The sequence below is a fragment of the Meleagris gallopavo genome, chromosome 2, assembly GCF_905368555.1.
Source record: "Meleagris gallopavo chromosome 2, MGAL_WU_HG_1.1, whole genome shotgun sequence".
Classification (NCBI taxonomy): Eukaryota; Metazoa; Chordata; class Aves; order Galliformes; family Phasianidae; genus Meleagris; species Meleagris gallopavo.
In genome coordinates this window covers 30561945-30581750 of record NC_139405.1, presented here as the reverse complement: position 1 = coordinate 30581750, position 19806 = coordinate 30561945, and the positions used below count along the sequence as shown (strand labels likewise).

Genomic DNA, 19806 nt, shown 5'->3' with positions numbered 1-19806 from the left:
GCTGACCTTTTGTAATCTGTGTTGTTTCCATCGTATTTCATCCAAAGTTGTTGAATATAAATTATCAATCTTGTCACTTGTGGCTAAGTGCACAGAGATGAAGTCAGTGTCAAGATTAGATTGCGTACAGTAGTGGAAGAGCTGAGGGATAAGATCAGCACTGAATGTGCTACTGCTATTCTGCTGTGCTGCGAATTTAGGTCATATCATAATACACAGAGAGACAGGTAATCAAACCTGGGAGTAAAATGAAGGCAGTAATGTAAAGGATTTTAAAGATGCTTTCTGTAGGTTTCCAAAAACTCCAGCACATCTGTTACATTTTACAAATTCAATTTTTTATTGTCATTGATCATGTTGCATCCAGCAGCAACATACGATATCATCAAACCTGTGAAGAGTTCATAAAAACTAAAAGGAAAGGTAATATACAATATGTACTTTACTATGTACTTTAATGGTCACTAATACCTGATTTCCAAGAAGCAGGCTGAAATATCAGACCTGTGCTCAAATCTTGTCTATACAGCAGTGTAGGCAATTTTTCCTAGCTTAGAGTTAGGGCAGAAAAATCTTGTGTAAGATTAATGTACATAAACATTTTTAAGTTGATGTATTTCAATGTGCTTCTGCTATTCTTCTCAAACATGAGCCAGGACAGACAAATTATGGGTTTGTGCTTGCCTTTGCTTTCCTTCTGTCCCTTCTTTTCCTTCTTTCTGAGATTTTCATTATTGGTGCAAACCTACATTGTTACTGTTTCCTGGAATAAAATCCTAGTTTGCCTGACTTGGTTACAGCTGGTATCTAATGATTGTCAGAATAGGTCCTATTCTAAGAGTAAGTAAATTATAGATCCAATACCAGGCATGATAGAGGCCTGCATGCATGAGATATTAGAGAATAATTCAGTGACACCCTGAAAGCAACAGTGTTGCAACCAGCCTGGTAACAGCAAACTTCATCAAACAAGTCTCAGCAATTGTTAATTATTGTGAACTTATGTTCCTATGGGTGCAATCCTGTTTCAGTATCATTATTTTGAATTTTTCCACAGATATCAATGAATGTCAGTTACAGGGAGTGTGCCCTAATGGTGAGTGTTTGAATACCATGGGCAGCTACAGATGTACCTGCAAAATGGGATTTGTGCCAGATCCTACCCTTTCAAGATGCATAGGTGAGTAGTAGTGCAGATCTAAGTACTGAAATAGATGCTTAGATGCAATTCATTATGAGAGTTTATACAACTGATGCCTACTGCTTTAAGCTGTACTTGTCTTTTTTCATGTTCTCTTATTCAACTTGTTTAGCTATTCTGAGCACTCACGCTTTTCTTTTCTGTCTCTTTCCTGGAAGCCTTGGACCATCGGCCATCCAGATTCTTGTCCTGTTTTTCCTTTCTCAAAGCCTTCAAAAGACTGATTCAGCCTCATACCCTCTTGAGTCTTTCTCACCAGTGTGTAATTCTTTTTCACATTTTTTTCCCCTTTTCTGCTGTTTCCCCAGCCTAAGTCAGCTCTGTATCCTACACTCTTCCATCTCTGCAGCTTTAGCCTGAGTAGTTTCCATTATGGTTTTATAAAGGCTGAAAGGCCTGTCCCTCACACACCTCACTTTTCTTCTTTGAGAGTTTTGAAATCCCCATGTTGTAAAAGCACTGGAGCTTTTAGGGATGGAAGACTGCTACACAAAGTGTTGATGTAAGCAAAACAGCCTATTTTTCCAAGTCTGAGCTATAGACATTGCTGCCTTACATTTGTGAAGTATAAAATCAGGTTGAAGCAAACAGAGTGCAGCAGTTCAAATGGTTTAAGTATAATGAAATTTAAGTGAGAGAAAAATGTTTATTGTGTTGTTAGGGAAATTGAATGATTGGTATTGCTCATTTCACCATTTATTGTCAATAAAACAAAATATCTTCAAATCTAAACCTCAAGGTATGACCAAAAGAATGTGGGTTATATTAGATATCTTCTTATCAGTTTTATTTTACTCCATTTTTTAATTTCAAAAGGAATAGACATTTTACTTTACAATCTCAATAATCTGATGTGATTTTTTTATGTGGTAGAGAGAAGTAACTTTGAACAATTTTCACAACTTCTGATTTCTTTGAAGTGTAAATTACATTCCTGTTTTGCCCTAGCAAAACAGATAATCCAATGCTTCCATCAGCTTGGTACAACAGCAGATTTTAACTAGTGTTTTAGTATGCAGTGCAAAATTATATCTGTACAGTGTGCTCCACGGAATTCTGCACAGAACTCCTGGTTAACGTTCTAGGCTTGAAGACTAAGTGCAAAATGCATGCTATGAGATCAGGCTGGATGGTAGTGCAGACAACATTAGGAGCTGGAAAACAGAGCAGGAACAATGAAAAATACTGTATTTACACATGTACAAGTCATAGAATTATGAAGCATTAATAAGCAAAAAAAGCATGAATAAGAAAAAGCAACGTAGATTCAGCAGCCATGTAGATACATATTGGAAACAGCGAACAGTACCATCCTCTCTTCCACTTCCATTGCAGCTGATAGTCCTATGGTTGCTGAAGAGAAAGGACCCTGCTACCGGTTTGTTAGTGCAGGAAAGCAATGCATGCATCCTCTTTCTGTGCAGCTCAGCAAGCAGCTTTGCTGTTGCAGTGTTGGAAAAGCCTGGGGCCCAAACTGTGAGAAGTGCCCCCTTCCAGGAACAGGTAAGAACCACTCATTAAAATTACAAAAACTTTGTTACACATGCTTTTTAAAATAAAATAATAATAATGCAATAATTGATTTGAAAATAAACTATAAGTGTCTGTCAGTAAATTAGGACTGTTCTGGTATTACAGTTTCTCTGTGATAGTAGAATACTTATGTACTTCTTAAAGGCACAGGTGAAAGGATGGTAGGTTTGATAGTTACATTTGCTGGTCACTGCTTCAGAGTTCTTTCTGTTCTCTGACTTTGCCTAAAAATTAAATGACCAAAGTTGGAGTCTGGTAAAAATTGGTATATATTATGTCTTGTCCAAGTGTATGGTCAAATTAATATCCTTAAAAACATCATTGAACATCACTTATTGTGACACATATAATGTCCATCCTGATCAGTATTTCAACACAGATATTTGTTAAGTAATTTAGTCTTCATACTAAATCTGCCGCTGAAGATGTCACTGTTATAATACAAATAATGTCTCTTTCTGGAATATTGTGTAAGGATTCAGATTTGAAAAGTAACTAATGATTTTGGGAAATCCATGGCTAACAGAGGTGCAGTGAAAGTAATGGGTTCCTTACTTCGTTAAGCTGTGCATATGAAATGGAAGTAACCACAATATTTGAGTATTTCAATTGATATTGAAAGCCATTATTTCCCATTATTAGGTTGCTAGTTTGCTGATTATGATTTTGAATTCCAGCTTCATTTCAGATAATATTTCTTATAACCTTTTAATGCAGCAAAATGCATTTTCATCAGGTGACTAGCAATGCTAATTTAAATGCTTTATAAGAATATTGCATGAGACTTCATGCCCAACTCCATATGTTCTGGAGCAGATAATATATCTTTTTTTTTTAACAAAAGTGACTGCTTTCTTGTCATAAAAATACATCATTTAATATGATACTGATATTTTAATGACTGTTCTTATCGAAAAGACTTGGGAGAAAGTCTGTGAGTAGAAAGTTTTGATGAGCTATGTGGGAAACACTTTTCCCATTTCATGGCGACTTTTGTTATTTAAAAACATGTTCCTTTCTGTAACAGGTTAAATTCATAATGATCTTTCAGAGTTTTCAATGAAAAATGTGTGAAAGTGGGGTGTTCCAGAATGGGGTAATGTATTTACTGCAGCATCCCATGTTATTGTAAGAGTCACCGCATTTAAAAGTCATCATCTCCGATATCTTCTAAAATATTTGTATGAAGTAGACCAGTTCTGAGAGACTGAAAATGGCCAGATTTGTATATGGAGGTGTTGAGAGCACTTTTATGAGTTACGTAAGAATCAAGTCCACCTTTCTATTGTGCGTTTGTGAGAATATGACCCAAATGAAGATTTCCTACATCGGCACCTGAAGGGATGGGTTTCAAATTGTCTCTGTCATCCTTCTTTGACCAGAACTCTCACCTTCAATTGGGTGTTCTTCTGCCAAAATGTTTCCCAAAGTATTTCATTATTTTGAATCCACTAGATTTAATCAGTTTCACCTTTCATCTTCCTCTATTACTAATGTACCATCTGTATCCACTGCAAGAAGTATAGCATTTGTAGTAAAAAGTCTGTAACTTAATATATAATTCAAATACTTCATTTACGAAGTATCTATAGCAAGTATTTTGCGTTTCTCTTTTAGATTCTAGTTTCTTTTTTAACCCTGGTGTGTTTTTAAAGCAGTATCTGTGAATCTACCAATGTCCCACTCTGTATATCTCTTAAGAAATTGTAAGAAATCACATCAGGCACTTGAAAGACTACATCTGTGGTGTTTCATCCTGACATGGACTTTACCTATAGCAATGAGAACAATGAAGCAGTGCCCCTTAAAGACTCCTGAAGGTCCCCCGTCTCTGACAGGAGTATAGTTGTTATCTTTGATGGGAAAAAAGCTTTCCACTAGGACTGCAAAACCTGATGCTCATGTAGAACAGCTGCATGGATCTGAGCAAGTTCTGCTGCCTAACTTTTATTACCTTGCAATATAGCAGCCTTCTAAATGAGATCGTTGCCCCTCTCTTCCAGTCGTGATTTGTTTTTTTTTGTTTTGTTTTTTTTTTTTCCATGGTCCTCATCTTGTCTTTATCCAGCTCACTGAGGTCTTTAGGAGGACTCACTCAGTTCAGTAGAATTTGCATCAGGGCTGGTATGAGACCTCCAATAGGTATCACATGGATATTGTTTCTGACTGATACTCTTCCGTTCCTTTAGTACGAGAATTATGAGACTTTTTTTCTTCAGTTTTTGCAAAAAAGGAGTGACAAATAGTAATTTTCATTCCTTATGATAAAGGCAGTTTGCATATTTAAATTTGCAATCAGGATGTATTGTTTGGAGAAGATTAATTTTAAAAATGATCTTGATAGATCATAATGTTGGATTAAACATAACTGAAGAAAGATGTTAAACTGTAGTGGAAACCTAGGAATAAGCATCCAGAACATGCTTTTGGGAGAACGTTCAGACATATTAGTATGCAATGCATAGTTTCTTTTTAAATACTTTTTGAAATAAAAATGTGTATACAGTAGCAGATTAAATTTATTAGTGGTTTTCATTATGTTTTCCACTATGTCAACATATTGCACTTTTAGACTCCTAAAAGGAATATTTTCCCATCCCAAATCTAGCTGCTTTTAAGGAAATCTGCCCTGGTGGAATGGGTTATACGGTTTCTGGCCCTCACAGAAACAAGCTATATCATCACCCTGCAGTTAGAGTACAGCCACCTGTCATTGGCAAGACCCCGATTACTCAACCTGTTGCTAAAGGTACTTCTCCTCCACCTCTCCCAGCAAAGGAAGAGCCGGTGGAGGCACTGACCTTCTCACAGAAAAGTGAGCCTGACATGGCTGTGCAAGAAGGTGAGAGTGGGAAAATTCAGTCTTTCTATTTTTCTGTGCATGTGTCTTCAGTGGTATGTTTCTTTGCACAGTAGCTGTGTACAGCACAGGACAAAGGAGTCACTTCCCAAGGCAGATCATTCTGTGTAATAGATGACTTGTGTTACGTGATAGATCTCTGCAGTTATGTATAGCTCCCAGCATATGCTGAGAGCACTATGGAAAGAGAGAAATTGCTTTAGTCTGATTAGTGTTTATGATAAGAAATAGCAAACGTATGATGTGTAAAGATGTTTATCATCTCTAAAATATAACGAAGGACTCAGCTCAGGCTTTGATTCACTAGTATCTGGGTGGCAGGGTGAAGGGCTCATCAGTATCTCTGTAGAATAGCACCACTTGATGTGGGCATGCCTTACCAGCCTGTGGTCACATATCATCCCCCTCAGCTGTGCGCTCTCTCAGCCTGACCACTTTGGACTGTTTAATGGTTAGCTGGTTCCCTTACTTATATTTCTTGCAGACTCTGGTTTTCTACAAGCTCTGCTAAGAACCTTTTAAGTTCTCTAAGAACAGCTGCAATTGCCCTGAGTTTGAAACAAAGATAGAAACAAAGAAATGCAGAAAGCAGCACTACTGCAAATACATAGCCAACAAATTTAGCATGATCTAATTGTAGGCAAGCAGAAATATATTCCTGAAAAACCTGCTGACGCAGAGCACATAATAAGTTATTTCCAAGCAGTAGCTACTTATCTGTATGACAGGCCATTACTAGAAAGAGTTTCATTCAGTTGATTTTGCAGAGTTCTATGCAAGAGGAATTACTTTCCTGTTAGAATCAATGCTCCTGGTTTTGGTTTTGGGGGAAAAAAAATGGTGCTAAACTGAGTCTGGTGAGAAAATAAATCATTCAAATATAGTCTGTGCAGGACTGTGTAATCTCAGATATGCCTTTGGATCTTTCTCTGTTAAAAAGTGGTATATCATTTCCTTAAAGATCAATTTAGTGATGAGAAGGATTGCCATATTCTGGTAAATCATAAAACACAGAATCTGACGAAAAGAGGTGTTAGTTTTAAAAATAATTTAAAAAGTAAAAGCCCAAAAGCACCTACACAAATGCTTGCCGTGAGTCAGTAATGACACGCATAAATGGTAGGATTTCATATTCCATTTCTGGGATATGTTCAGGTTTTGAATTTTTGAAATTTTATTAGCAGGTCTTCCAGGTCTGCTAGTCAGCCTCCCCTGCTAATACTGAAGAAACTGAAGTGCAAAGAGGGATATGTTTTATTTTTTCTCATGTGAAAAATGTTGATTTTCAAATGAAAAATATTCCTAAAAGGTCTTATAGAGGCATACAGATTTTCAACAATTAAAGCAAATTAAAAAAAAAAAAAAAAAAGCAAGCTGCAGTGGAAAATGAGAAGTTGTGAGAAGCTGCATGACATTTCTACCCCTCTTTCCTAAAAACATAGTAATTTTTTTGTGAAAAACGAGACAAAAATGTTTTCGCTTACATTTAAAAAAATCTACTTTAAAAACATTTTTCTTTAACAAGTAAAAGATTGTTACTGATAATTTACAAGTCACTATGATAATGGAATTAACTAACCTTTAAATAATTACAGATGTTGATATTCCTTAAGAAATTGTAAGAGTTTAGTCAGTGAATAAATTACAAATGAGTTTCTTGAATTGTTTTGAGGAGAAAAAAAAATAGAAGGCTGAATGCTAAGTAAATAATTATAAGCATTGGTTGGTTGCAGGTTAGCTTTTACATTTGTTTTAGGAACACTACTTCAGTTTTACAAAATTTTGGAATAAGGATGGAGTCTGAAAGCTTTCTGCAATGGTAACAACCATCTTCAAATGTGACACTAGTTTAAAATTGAATGGTGTAAGTTAGTGCTATGTGAAGATTGATTAATTTTCTTTTTTTTCTTTCTGGTTTTAGTGGCAACTGCAGCCCCTGATCAGGTAAAACATCATGTAATATGTCTAGGAATGAGAATGCAGGGAATGTGTACAATCTATGATACAGTAACTCTGAAGAGCATTTAGGGGTTGTGAGGAACAAGCAACAATTTGTGAACAAAAAGTGCTCATGTTATCATACATAAAGAACAGGCAAATAGGGAAGTACAGCAAATAAATGACTTTAACCTCCCGTTGGTGTTGGAAAAGTTCTGTATTGTTCTGTCTGATCCTGGAGTCTGTATTCTAAGGAGGATACTGAAAACTGCAGGCAGTATGTAGGAGAGACACTGATACTGACGACTACAGAAAGTGAGTTGGAGGCGAACAGCAGGAAGCTGTGAGGATGTTTGTGATGCCTGCCTGAGAGACTCATTAATACCTACTTCAGTTGCATAGTTTTTTATATATGTTTGGTAGAGAACAGGTGCTTATTTGTTTTAAGTCCTCCATTCTGGAAGTTTTAGGTCATCCCTGCTGAAGAGAAAACAGCTGTGCTTCATACCTTTTTCTTAAAGGCTTACAAGCATCTAACACGAAAATATGATGTTCAGAGCAATAGCTAAGAGAGAACCTTTCACAGTTGTCAAAGATTTACAGATGTGACTGTATACTTTTGTGTGATGCTGAATTTCAATTAAATACTGTTTTTAAGCAATTAAAGACCAGAAGATGAAGAACTACGGAGTGACAAAGCTAAAGATAGGATTAGAATCTCCATGAAATGGCTCCTTCAAATAAAGCCAATGTTAATTTGAATGCCATTGTTTAAAAACAGTATTCCTTGTTCTTTTGTGTTTATATTGATGATGATTAATGACTAGCTATCTAAAACCTCTCATGGGAGAATATTGACAGTTTTTCAATCCAGGAGTTTGTGGTTTCTTATGATAGCTGAATTAAGACAGCGCTTTCAGAAAGTAAATTTCTAATTATTCTTTTAGGAATTAGTTTCACTTGATCAAGAAAAGCAAATCCTAGAACCTGGACAGCCTCAACTTTCTCCTGGAATTTCAACAATTAACCTGCACCCACAGTTTCCAGGTAACTTGTCTTTCAGTGAGAGTACTTGCAACTTTTCAAAGAATGGGAGAATAGGAATGGTAGCGGAGTAATGAAAAACTGACTGCAACTTAATAAGCAATTTTTCCATGAGCAGAAAGGGTGGAAAAAAAAAAAAAAAAACAGAACAGCCATGGAAGCTGAAGCATGATGAATTGAGAGATTGGCATTGTTTGGGTGCTAGGCAAGTCATGTGAAACAAAGATATGCTGTAGACAAAAGTGATATCCTGGAGTGTGTCTGTGAGAATTGGAAGCAGAGTCAAAGCGTTATAATCCACTCAAGAGGAAACTTTGTAAGTGCCTTCTTGTAGAAGTATGCGTAATTTCAAATGCAGAAATTTTCTGTTCTTGCATTCTTCAGCACACCTCAGTTTTTTTCAGAAATGGTAAAATGGTAGAATGATGACTACCCAGTTACACTATTTTTTCTACTCCAAATCTAAGCAGAATAAACTAGTGAAAAGCCTCATAGTATCTGGCTAGTTCAGTATCATGTGTGGATGGTCTGAGGATTTAGGGATGGTTTATTTGTTTTTTATATATGATTGATTTCCATTGTATGTCACACAGTAGTGATTGAGAAAACATCTCCTCCCCTGCCTGTTGAAGTTGCTCCTGAAGTCTCTACTTCGAGTGCAAGTCAAGTAATTGCACCTACTCAAGTTACAGGTATTGTGCTTCCTTTTAAGTACTAAAATAAGTTAAGAAATGACTGTGAATTCCTGACATAGTAACTTGTTCCACATTACTTCAGAATTAGAATAGCTAAGACAATATTGCTGTAGAACAGAAAGAAGTACTCTACGGAGAGGTAGGAAGAAAAAGTACAAAAAAACCCACAGAAATTAGGGTGCTGTCACTAGAACCTGGAGCAGGCCCTCCCAGGATTGTGATTTTTATGCCTGCAAATACATGGTAGAAACAAAAATGAGTAATTCCACCTCATACTGCCCAATCTGCAACTGCAGACCAATAGTCAGTGTGAACTATTGACTCATGAACAGCAGAGACAAATATGCATTTACAGCATTTTCAGTGGTATAAAAAGATGCACAACTCTATTTTGATGTGTTCAGAGGGGCTGTGATTTATAACTAGAGTTTCTAGGCACTACCACAATTCAGAAAATAAAAGCAAAACTGTATAGTCAGTGAAGTGAATAGTATCAAGCAGAACAGGTATGGTTCAGTCTGGTGTATGTCCTGTCTGAGCTCTATAGACTAGCCAGGCTGTTGGAGGTGGAGGGTTCAAAAAGTGACGAGAGGAAAATCCTGATGCAGGCTTTGCTGTCAGAAAAGTACTCAGCAGCAACCAGATAGAGGGGACAGTGGAGTAGTAAAGTTTAGTGTTATCCTGTCCAGAGGTAGAAGTTGAATGTATAAAAGGTGAGGAAGTGAGACTGAAGAAGTGTATGCTTTTTTTTTTTTTTTTTTCCCATTCAAGACCATGAAGAGGCCTCTGCAGGTAGAGAATATGACTAACGTTAGATACCAGTAAAGGTGTTGAGTGGGTGAGCAAAAGAAATGCTGAGGAGCAATATCACGTTATACTGTGAGCTACTAAATCAAGCTTTGTGGACTAAATAAATTCCAAGTCAAGATAGAAACAGCAAGACAGATTATGTCAGGCTCCAGATGTGATGATGGATGGTGAGTTTTCATCCGCAGGCTGTATTCCTTCTGGAAAACTGTGGTAGAAGTGATTTTTTGGCAGTGGTAGAGAAGGATTATACGTGACCTAAAATCTGTGTTGTTATCCCCATTTTGTCCTTTGACACAGAAGGCAGCTTTTAGAAAGCATCAGAAACCATTTTAGATAACTGGGACAGAAAATCTCCCAGTTAAAGCGGATTACAAAAGACCCTTTCTCTTTGAAACTGAAGCGGACTACTTCCAGTGTGATCTTGCAAGAACTGAGACAGAAGCAAGCAAACTGTGGGCTGTTCTTTGAAACTTCCAGCTTTTCTTTTCTCTCTATAGTTTTTTTCCATACGTGTAGGTTGTGTGAGTGAGTCTTCAGGTCTTCTATCTTGTCTGTGGAACTATCTTGTCTGCTGTCCTGCAGAAGTTCACTACGCTTTAATATCGAAATGATGATTAACTAGAAAAAAAACTACATTTTTTAAAAGCAACCAGTTTAAGAGAAGACCATTTGTGGAAATTCCCAGAATTTTATGTGTTACACGTGTGGATGGAAGCCAATTTTGCCACAGTTCACTTACAGCATTTATAACTGTAGGATTTTTCTCAACCATTTCTTATACCAGAGAAAGTGCCTGCCAGTATGAGAGATGCTAGAATTATGTCATGGCTTTGTAGTTCAGTAATGTCTGTGTATTTTAACTTTCTTTTTCTTATGACGCTCAACTTACTGCTGTCATTAAGTTGAATGCCATTAAATTTGAAACAGCAAGTGTATAGGGAAATCTGCACTGCCGTACTCATGGCTAACCATTTCTTACTCTGTGCATAATTTTCTCTGTTGCTGTTTTTGTCCCATATGTTAAAAGTGATTCCATGTTTGTATATCAGTACCTCTTTCAGGGTTAATTCTGGAGCACCTGTGGAAAAATTGTTCAATTTCATTTGGTCAGATATATTGCGATACTGATCTTAGTACCTCCTTGCTCCAAATCTGTGAATTTTCTTTCATGTTCTAGCATTCAGCCCAATTTTAGCTCTTAGATACTACTTTCATAAATATGTTGATTGAACTATATAGTTGGATAAGAGCTTGCTGATCTAGTTCAACATGCCCTGCAGTCTTCATATTCCTACTTTATCATTGTGTTCCTTAAACTCCTATTTTATCATTATCTCAGCACATAGTGCGTTATCTGAATACTAGAAGTTTTGACCATTCCTCTCCTTGTAATACATGAAGGCTTCTCTGGAAGTAATGCCTCCTATCTTACTATGTTGGCCCACGACGTCAGAGATGGGTGTTGGTGGTATGGCAGTAGAGGTTGAACCTTCCTGTCGATACTCTGTTTTGTTGCCATGTGACAGATTGCAGCAGAGGGGCAGTCTGATACGGAAGTGCATATGAAGCAAAGGTGTGTCATCGAATTCCTCCATGTGGAAAAAAATGGCTCTCACTGACATTCATCAGTGCTTGCTGGACATTTCTGGAAACCAAACAGTGGTTGTTAGCATGGTGAGGCAGTAGGTGGTGCATTTCAGCAGTGGTGACAGTGATGTGAAAGATGAGCTACAATCTGGATGGCCTTGTGCAGCTTGTCACACCACAAAATAGCATCTGGATCATCTCATTGTTGCAACTTGGCGGATTATGATCTGGGAATTGTGTATGGAGCTGAACATCAGCTTCAATGCATTGGAGACAATGGTGGCCACACTGGAATATTGCAGAGCTTGCACCAAGTGGGTCCTACCAATGCCCACACAGGAACAGAAAGAACACTCTATTCAAATTCAAATTTGTCAGGACCTACTGAACCAAGGCTGAAGGTGACAGTTCCCTTGATTGATCGCATCATTACCAGTGGCAAAGACATGATATCACCACTGTGACTGTGGAGTAGTGACATGTGAATTCCTCTCTGGAAAAAGCTCCAGAAGCAGCCCTCAGCATGTAAAGTGATGTGCACTGTCTTTTGGGATAGGAAAGGGATGATTCTTCTAGGTTTCTTGGAACCTGGACAAATAATTCTGACCACTACCTTGTGATACTGAAGATAAAGACTCAAACTTTCAGAGTCAGACCAGAGAAGAGGACTCTGCACCTTTCTTCTACAACACCATAACGCCAGGCCTCATATCAGCTTGAAAACAGTGGAGCACATTGCCAATCTTGACTGGACTGTCCTACCACACCCACCTCATAGTCAGGGTTTGGCACGTTCTGACTTCCATCTGCTTGGGCCAATGAAAGATGGACTGTGTGGGCAATGTTTTTCTAGAAACTGTGTCATCGTAGTAGTCGTAGAACAGTGGGTCATCTCCACTGGTTCAGATTTTTGAGTGCAGCATGCAGGCTCTTGATCGCTGCTGGTGAAAATGCATGGCTAATGGTGGTGTCTATGTGAAAAGGAGTACTTTGTAGCTGCAGCTGTGCTCTATCAGATCGTGTAATTGTGCTCTTTGTATCTGTTATAGCTTCCACTGAAATAAATAGGAGGCATTACTTTTGGAGAGACCTATATACTTGCATTAGGAGTAACTGATTCTAGTTGTTTGATAGTTGGTTTAACTCGCCAGGACTTATGGAGAATTCTAGAATTTTTCTTCTTGCAGTATGTTGTGCATTCTGTAGTTAACCTTGTAGATATATATTAGTGTTTTTCCTGTTATTCTTCCTTTATAGATTATACCATTTCATATATAACCTTAATTAAATTTGCATTCAGATATATTAATTAGTATTCTTTGCAGTAACATGCGTACTCAGAGAATTTCTGAAACAACTCAAAGAGTTGAGCATCCAGTGCTGCCCATTACTGAATATCCTTATCTTACAAAGACATCCAAGCTGGTAACAGATGTATATTCTGTAGGGGGAAAAAAAAAATCGGAAACCCACCACGGGTATTTTCTTAACCTTTTCCATAAAGATTAAATTGTATTTCTTTTTCTTATATTCTTGTAGTGTGTTTCTGTTTCCATTTATAGATCTGGGATGAGACAAGATGTCACTAGGAAAAGTCTGGATGGTTTCTTTATCTTCCAGATAAATTATCTATTACTGAAGCTCAGGACTTAAAAGCTTCATTTACAGTTGCTTTCAGGCCCAAGTTTTTCTTGGGTTACAGAATATTATGCATTTAAACAACTTTTGGGGAGAGTATAACTTTTGTTTTGTTTTCTTTGTTTAGAAATCAACGAGTGTACGGTTAATCCTGATATCTGTGGAGCAGGACACTGCGTTAATTTGCCTGTGGGATACACCTGCATCTGCTACGAGGGATATAGACTTAATGATCAGCAGACAAAATGCTCTGGTACGAATGGATGCTTTCAAAGATCTGAAATAATCGTGTTATGAAATGTTTGAAATGTAGAGTCTAATCAGGAGGGATTTGTTTTTAGAGCAGTCAGGAGCTGCTTCTACCAAATGCTTCCTAGCTACACAAAAACTGGTTCTTGTATGTCAGATGAAGTTTGCCAGCTTGTCTCTGATACAGCTTTTCACCACTTAGAACTGAATGTAAATTTAATTAAAGTTGAATGAAAGACTTTCCTTTGTGAGATGAGACAGACCATCTCTTCTCAGTTTGGAATCAAAGTATCTAAAATCACCAAACTGCTTGGAAAAAACACACTTCTGTTCAGAGAAGGAGCAGCCAAAGTAGTGCCTGTTTCTCAGAATGATTTGACAAACAACCAGCTTTTGCATCTGGACTAAATCCGGTCGTTTTGTTAGGCCTTTCCTTTCCAACCACTTGCAGAAAAAGAGAAGGAATACTGTAGGCATCCCAGAAGCACATTAGGAGATCTATAAGTGAGGTCTTTGTCCCCTCAGAGCTACTAAATTGTGGAACAGGGAGCTCTGATGAGAATGAGGAGGAGCCCAGACTGGCTCTGAATGAGCCATTTCAGATCTGGAAGCAGCTGAATCGATATCTTTCCTCCTTTCAGAGAATGCTGGTTTCTCTGTAACTTGGATCAGGAACACTTAATTATATCATGTTTCCAGATTGTATACCATCAGCTTTTCATGCTACCAGAAATCCAGTATCTTCACAGTGATACGCATACCATCATGTCCAACTATCATATTTTAAAAATAATCTGCATGCACACATGTAGCCAAATGGCAACTTAAAATCCTTCCATTTCCATGAATTGTATTAATGTTCTATGTCCACTTACACTCAGTGCAGTGATTTGAATAGTAATCATGTCACGTTCTTCAGGCCAATGCCTGAAGTCATACAGTCTAAGCCAATAAGTATTTTTTTCCAACCAAAACCATTCAATGCATCTTTTCAAATATTTACAATAATTATAGGACAGTCTTTTCAAAAGCATCACATATGAGCATTGACTGAATCACAACTATGTTATTCTATGGTCTTATATTTTTATTTCTTTTATAGATATTAATGAGTGTAATCAGACCCCTCATCTCTGTTCCCTTGGACGCTGTGAAAATACTGAGGGAAGTTTCCTATGTATTTGCCAAGCTGGATTCATGGCCAGTGAAGATGGAACTGACTGCGTTGGTAATTGCTGCTCTCCTTTATAAAAAAGAAAGAATCAGGAAACTTATCTAAGCTTCCCTGAAATCTCCTTTCACCTTTTTTCCTCAATGTCATTGGTACTGAGCTGGTGTCAGGAAGTATTTTTGACTGTCTCTCACCAGACATTGTGGAGAGTATTTGAGTGAGTTGTCCTATTGATCTGTTGTTCGAAAAAAATAAAAAAAACCATTCAGTATCATATTTATTTAGGAAAACTACCATTTAGTACAAACACCTTATGTGATGGGAAATAAAAATATTCGCAATTCTTTCTGTCAGCAGCAGTTGTAACAAACTATATTTCTAGATGTAACTGCAAATATCCAAGGATGCTGCAGAGTAACAGAAGCAGACGAAGGTGCTATGATCTTCCTTAGGTTAGTGCTGCCTTGAGCACAAGATGCACTCAGTGGCAAGTAATGTGTTTGCAACCACAGGGCCGATCACTACCTTCTTCCTACCACCTGACTGTTTCTAGAACTTATTCTCTCTTCAATTACAAGCAACAAAGTAAAGACAAAACTGCTCAATAAGAAGAACTTTAGGGCTGTGACCTGCAAACAGCTTGAAAATCTAAGCTTATTTACTAATGTTTATTTAGAGCAGAGTTTAGGGATGATGTGAGCATTTGTTTACTTCATGGTGGAGCAGAGTTTGTCTTAACGTGTTTTTTTCATTTCTGCAGATTTTGATGAATGTTCACGACCTCATACTTGTGGGGAAGGTTTCTGTATAAATACTGTTGGCTCATATAGATGTGAATATTGTGACAGTGGGTACCAGATGAACAGAAGAGGTGAATGTGAAGGTAAGTTTGGACTCTTCACCAGTAGTAACAAAGTAATGGTTGCCAAGCCAAACAAATGCAATACGAGGAGGCATTTGTTCATGTTGTCTGTTTCCCTATCGACTGCTGTTTCTGATTTCAACAGCGAATTTCACGTCTACTTATTTTTAAAGAAAGCAGGCTGTTATGTAGAAATAATAAAATAACTCCACAGAGATTTTTCCATGTTTATTATTTTTCTACCTGATATTTCTTTTAATTCATTTCAACGTTCATTTGCTATTTGTTTTCATGTGTCTTGGCACAGTAGCATTATATCTATTTGTGTTCTGAGTTCTCTTCTCCCATTCTACTCTGTGCTTACTTCCAGGGGTAATTTCTTTAGCTTAGACTTACTGCTGGATTTCTCTCACATTTAGTTTGCCTTCAGGTCATTTAATTCCTCCCTGTGCAGCAGCTAAAAATGACAGAATGTTCAAAAGGGCATTGATCTTGCAATATGTCCTGGACAATTAAGTTAAGTTAGAATTTATTCATATCACAGCAAGTTTCAAACGTTACTGCTGTTTGAAAAGATTATGACTGCCTGCTGCTCAAGGGAGGTTTAGCACTGAGACATGAACTGCAAAGGGAGAATTCTCGGAGCAGGTTAAGCAAGAAACATTTTCAGTTATTTGATGTCTGTAACTGCAGTTCAATTCCTCTTATCTAGATGTAAGATGCTGCAAAGGAATTCCCCCAATGTGGACAAAATCTGGAACAGCTTGTACTGTTTCATCTCAGCACAGTTATTTTAGCATATAACTGCCATGGAATCCTCTAACTATAAAAGTTCTTGCTTCCAAACAGATTGGGTAACAAATGATAAGATGACTATATTTTTTATTAGCTTGGAAATATATATCTAGCAGATATTTCATGTTGCAGGAGATCCTAGGACATCTGAACTTTGTGTTATTTTCCATTGTGACATTTTTGCATTTTTTCTTGTTCTTTTTTTTCCTTTTCATTTTCAGCTTAAACTGTGAACTAAAAACCACAGACAGCTGTTTTATTTTAGTGTAGCTTTTGTTCATCCTTTATTCTAAATTACCTATGACAATAAAATTTTTAACATATTAGGTTCCCTACTAGATAAGCAACATAAAGTTGCTGGGGACATATTTACTGCTCTGAGCATTACTAAGACATTCCTTTTTCTATTCAGACAGGTTTTTTTTTTCCTATTTAATAAAACTTCACACACTGCTCTTAAAACTATTTTTCCAAATCTTCTCTGTCAGTAGGGAATCTCTGTGACTAAAATAGGCTAAAAAATCAGAATATCACGGTGCATCAAATTTCTTATTAACTTGTATTTTAAGTTGTGTGGTGGTGTAATGATATGGAATCTCCAAAATGAAGTTTTCTGCTGAAAGTTATTTAAGGTTACTTTGGGGAAAATCCCTCCTACACTAAATCCACTGAACCAAGGAAATGACACATTCAGAGAATCATTTTGTCATGTCATTACACCTACACATTATAGTCAGCCTACCAACAAATTTCAAATTCCACAAATAACTCCTTTCTACCTCCTCCTCACTTCAAAAACAAAAGCAAATATCCTCTAAGCTGTGCATAATACATGCAATTTATTTACACTTACTTGCCCTATCTTAATTCTGTCTTCAAGTTACATACATATACAGTGTTGTGGGCCTGGCTGGGGAGATGTACAGATTGCATGTATGTTCTTCTTGCTGAGCTCAGTGTTCATAGAGTAGTGTTACAGGCAGAGTGGAACATCACTGCAAACAAGTATTCCTATAAAAAACATAGAGGTGAGACCACACCTGGGGCAGTATTGGTGGTAGGTGGACAGTTAGACTAGACAATCTTAGAGGTCTTTTCCAACCTTTATGATTTTATGAAAATCTTGTTGTGATTTTTGTAAAGCTTTGCAGCATTTAGACTTTATTTTGGCAGAAAAATTCTGTACCAAATAATTATTCATGTTGTGTGTTTTGAAGGTGAATGTGCTCCAAGCACTTCTGAGAGCGGTTTCAGAGGAAGGTAGTTTGTTAATTAAAATCTCACAGGTGTTTCATCGAGAAGCATTTGCAGGTCTGAAACTTAGAGGCTTAAGAGGCCTGCTGCTGTTTTTATGAGAAAGTACTCTGTTGGACAGTTGTGATTCTATGAAAAAATGTGATTTGTACACAATCAGTAACTACTTTGGAGGCAGAATGTCAAATCCTCTCTAGGTTGGAGCATTGTCCAATTAAGGTACAGGTGTTGGAGGCAATTTTTCCTCTATGAGCTTCTTCCAAGAACATGGAGTAAATTGCCACCCTTGCACTATCTGCGGTGGAAGCAAGAGTCCTTAATTGCAGGTAGAAAGCTTGGGAAGGGACAGCTGCTCAGGGAGCTTGAGTTAGAGATAACTTATACTGTGTAAATTTCATTAGTTCTTTGCAACGAGCAAAGCAAGTATTTTGTAGGAAAAATTACTGCTGTATAATTAGACCATGTCATAAATACTCAGGTATGGAGCAGGCTGCATTGAGGCTGCCCTCATAATTTAAACTGGAGCATCTAGCCATTGGTCTCTGGACAGCAACATGTCTTTGAATGTCAATTTTTGCATGCAGTCTCTATTAGATTGCATATGCTTCATGTACTGTGGATTTCTGTGGTGCAGGATAAGAAGTTATTAGTAGCTGCTTAGAGCTTAGCCACAAATACTTGAGTTTTTCAGAACCTATCTCTTGCTTTGTCATGAGTAAACTAGGAGAACCAGATTACTTTTTTTGCTTTGCAAAGCCAGTTACAGTTTGTCATTCCAGTGCACTTCCAGAGTTTCCTGAGACTGATGATAGGGGGTACCTCAAGACATTTCAGTGATTAGATGATTGATGTAAACAAAGGAATTCATTCCCATCTAAGCCTAATCTTATCTGCATGTTGTGCAGGGCCTAACCAAGGCATTGCAGTATAATAGAGAATTCAGATTGTTGCATGCACTGTGATCCAGTTTATGTCTTAGCGATGCCTCCTCACTGGTCTAAGTCTGTTCCAACTTTACCTTCCTGTGTGTCTTACAGAAAGTACAGGACTCCTTAAATCTATAAAATTAACACGGTCAGGATAATCACATTACCTTCATTATTCAGTGTTCTGTTATGATTTTGACTTGTATTTCCTTCTGTATTCTCTTTTGAAGACATTGATGAATGCATGACCCCAACTACTTGTCCGGATGCACAATGTATTAATGCTCCTGGCTCTTACCAGTGCATACCCTGCAGAGTGGGATTCAGAGGCTGGAATGGACAGTGCCATGGTATGTTGAGTACTATTACTGTTTCTGTCTCTGGTTATGGTTCTTGTTTGGTGATGCTGTATTTTCTATTTCATAAATGTTAAAACCTGATGACAGCATTGTGATCTCTGTACCCATTTCATTAGATAATAAATGAGAATACAATTTTTTGAAATGACTAATTTCTCAGACACAGGAGACACAAGGAAGTCTTGTTTTAATGCAGATAAATGAAAAGACTAGACTGCAAACCATACAATTGTCATTACAAAATAAAATCACTGAAATAAAAATATGTAACTGTAAAGGATTTATTATTGATGAAATGCTAGTAAGTCATTGCTTGGAGGTATTTAACAAACTGAAAAATCATGAGAGTTCTGACACGTCACTGTGTCTGGCAGATTTTTCTATAGAGCATGAGAGTTTGCTCGTGAATCATGTTACTAATACCTTAATCATCCATACTTCCAGCAAATCTTGTATGATTCAGCACATCTTTTAACAGCTTGTCTCACTCTAAGTTAGATTTTTAGGAGGATTTCTCACATATTTTTGTCCATTTGTTCTAATTATTAGATTTTTTTTTCCAAATGAATTTTACCTATTTGAGGTAGAGATAAGAGAATAAATGTATGCACTGTGCAAAAAGAAATAAAATCTTTCACTTTTAAGTGCCATTTCCTGTGCTGCTGCTGGAAACTTGGAATTGAACTCAGTTGTAAAAGATGTCCTGTCTGCTCTGTGCACTATATGCATGGTATCTATACCTACATGAAAATAGCCTGGTTGAAAATATGATGGCACATCTTTCACTTATTACATCTTACTAACCAGGTTAGTAGGAGTAGAATGAGTGACAAGAATTCATTGCACGGGTCAGATTTACAAACAAACTTATTCATTTAGGGAAT

The 19806-nt window shown here is 37.2% G+C and overlaps 1 protein-coding gene across 1 annotated transcript in view; it reads left to right on the top strand.

Moving 5' to 3' along the window:
- LTBP1 (latent transforming growth factor beta binding protein 1) overlaps window positions 1–19806 on the top strand; it is a 183653-nt gene that overhangs the window by 115101 nt on the left and 48746 nt on the right. The window contains 10 exon segments of the mRNA XM_085219514.1: window positions 1058–1180; window positions 2537–2704; window positions 5343–5576; window positions 7516–7538; window positions 8480–8579; window positions 9170–9268; window positions 13434–13559; window positions 14658–14783; window positions 15487–15609; window positions 18794–18913. Coding sequence (XP_085075640.1) covers window positions 1058–1180; window positions 2537–2704; window positions 5343–5576; window positions 7516–7538; window positions 8480–8579; window positions 9170–9268; window positions 13434–13559; window positions 14658–14783; window positions 15487–15609; window positions 18794–18913 — 1242 coding nt within the window.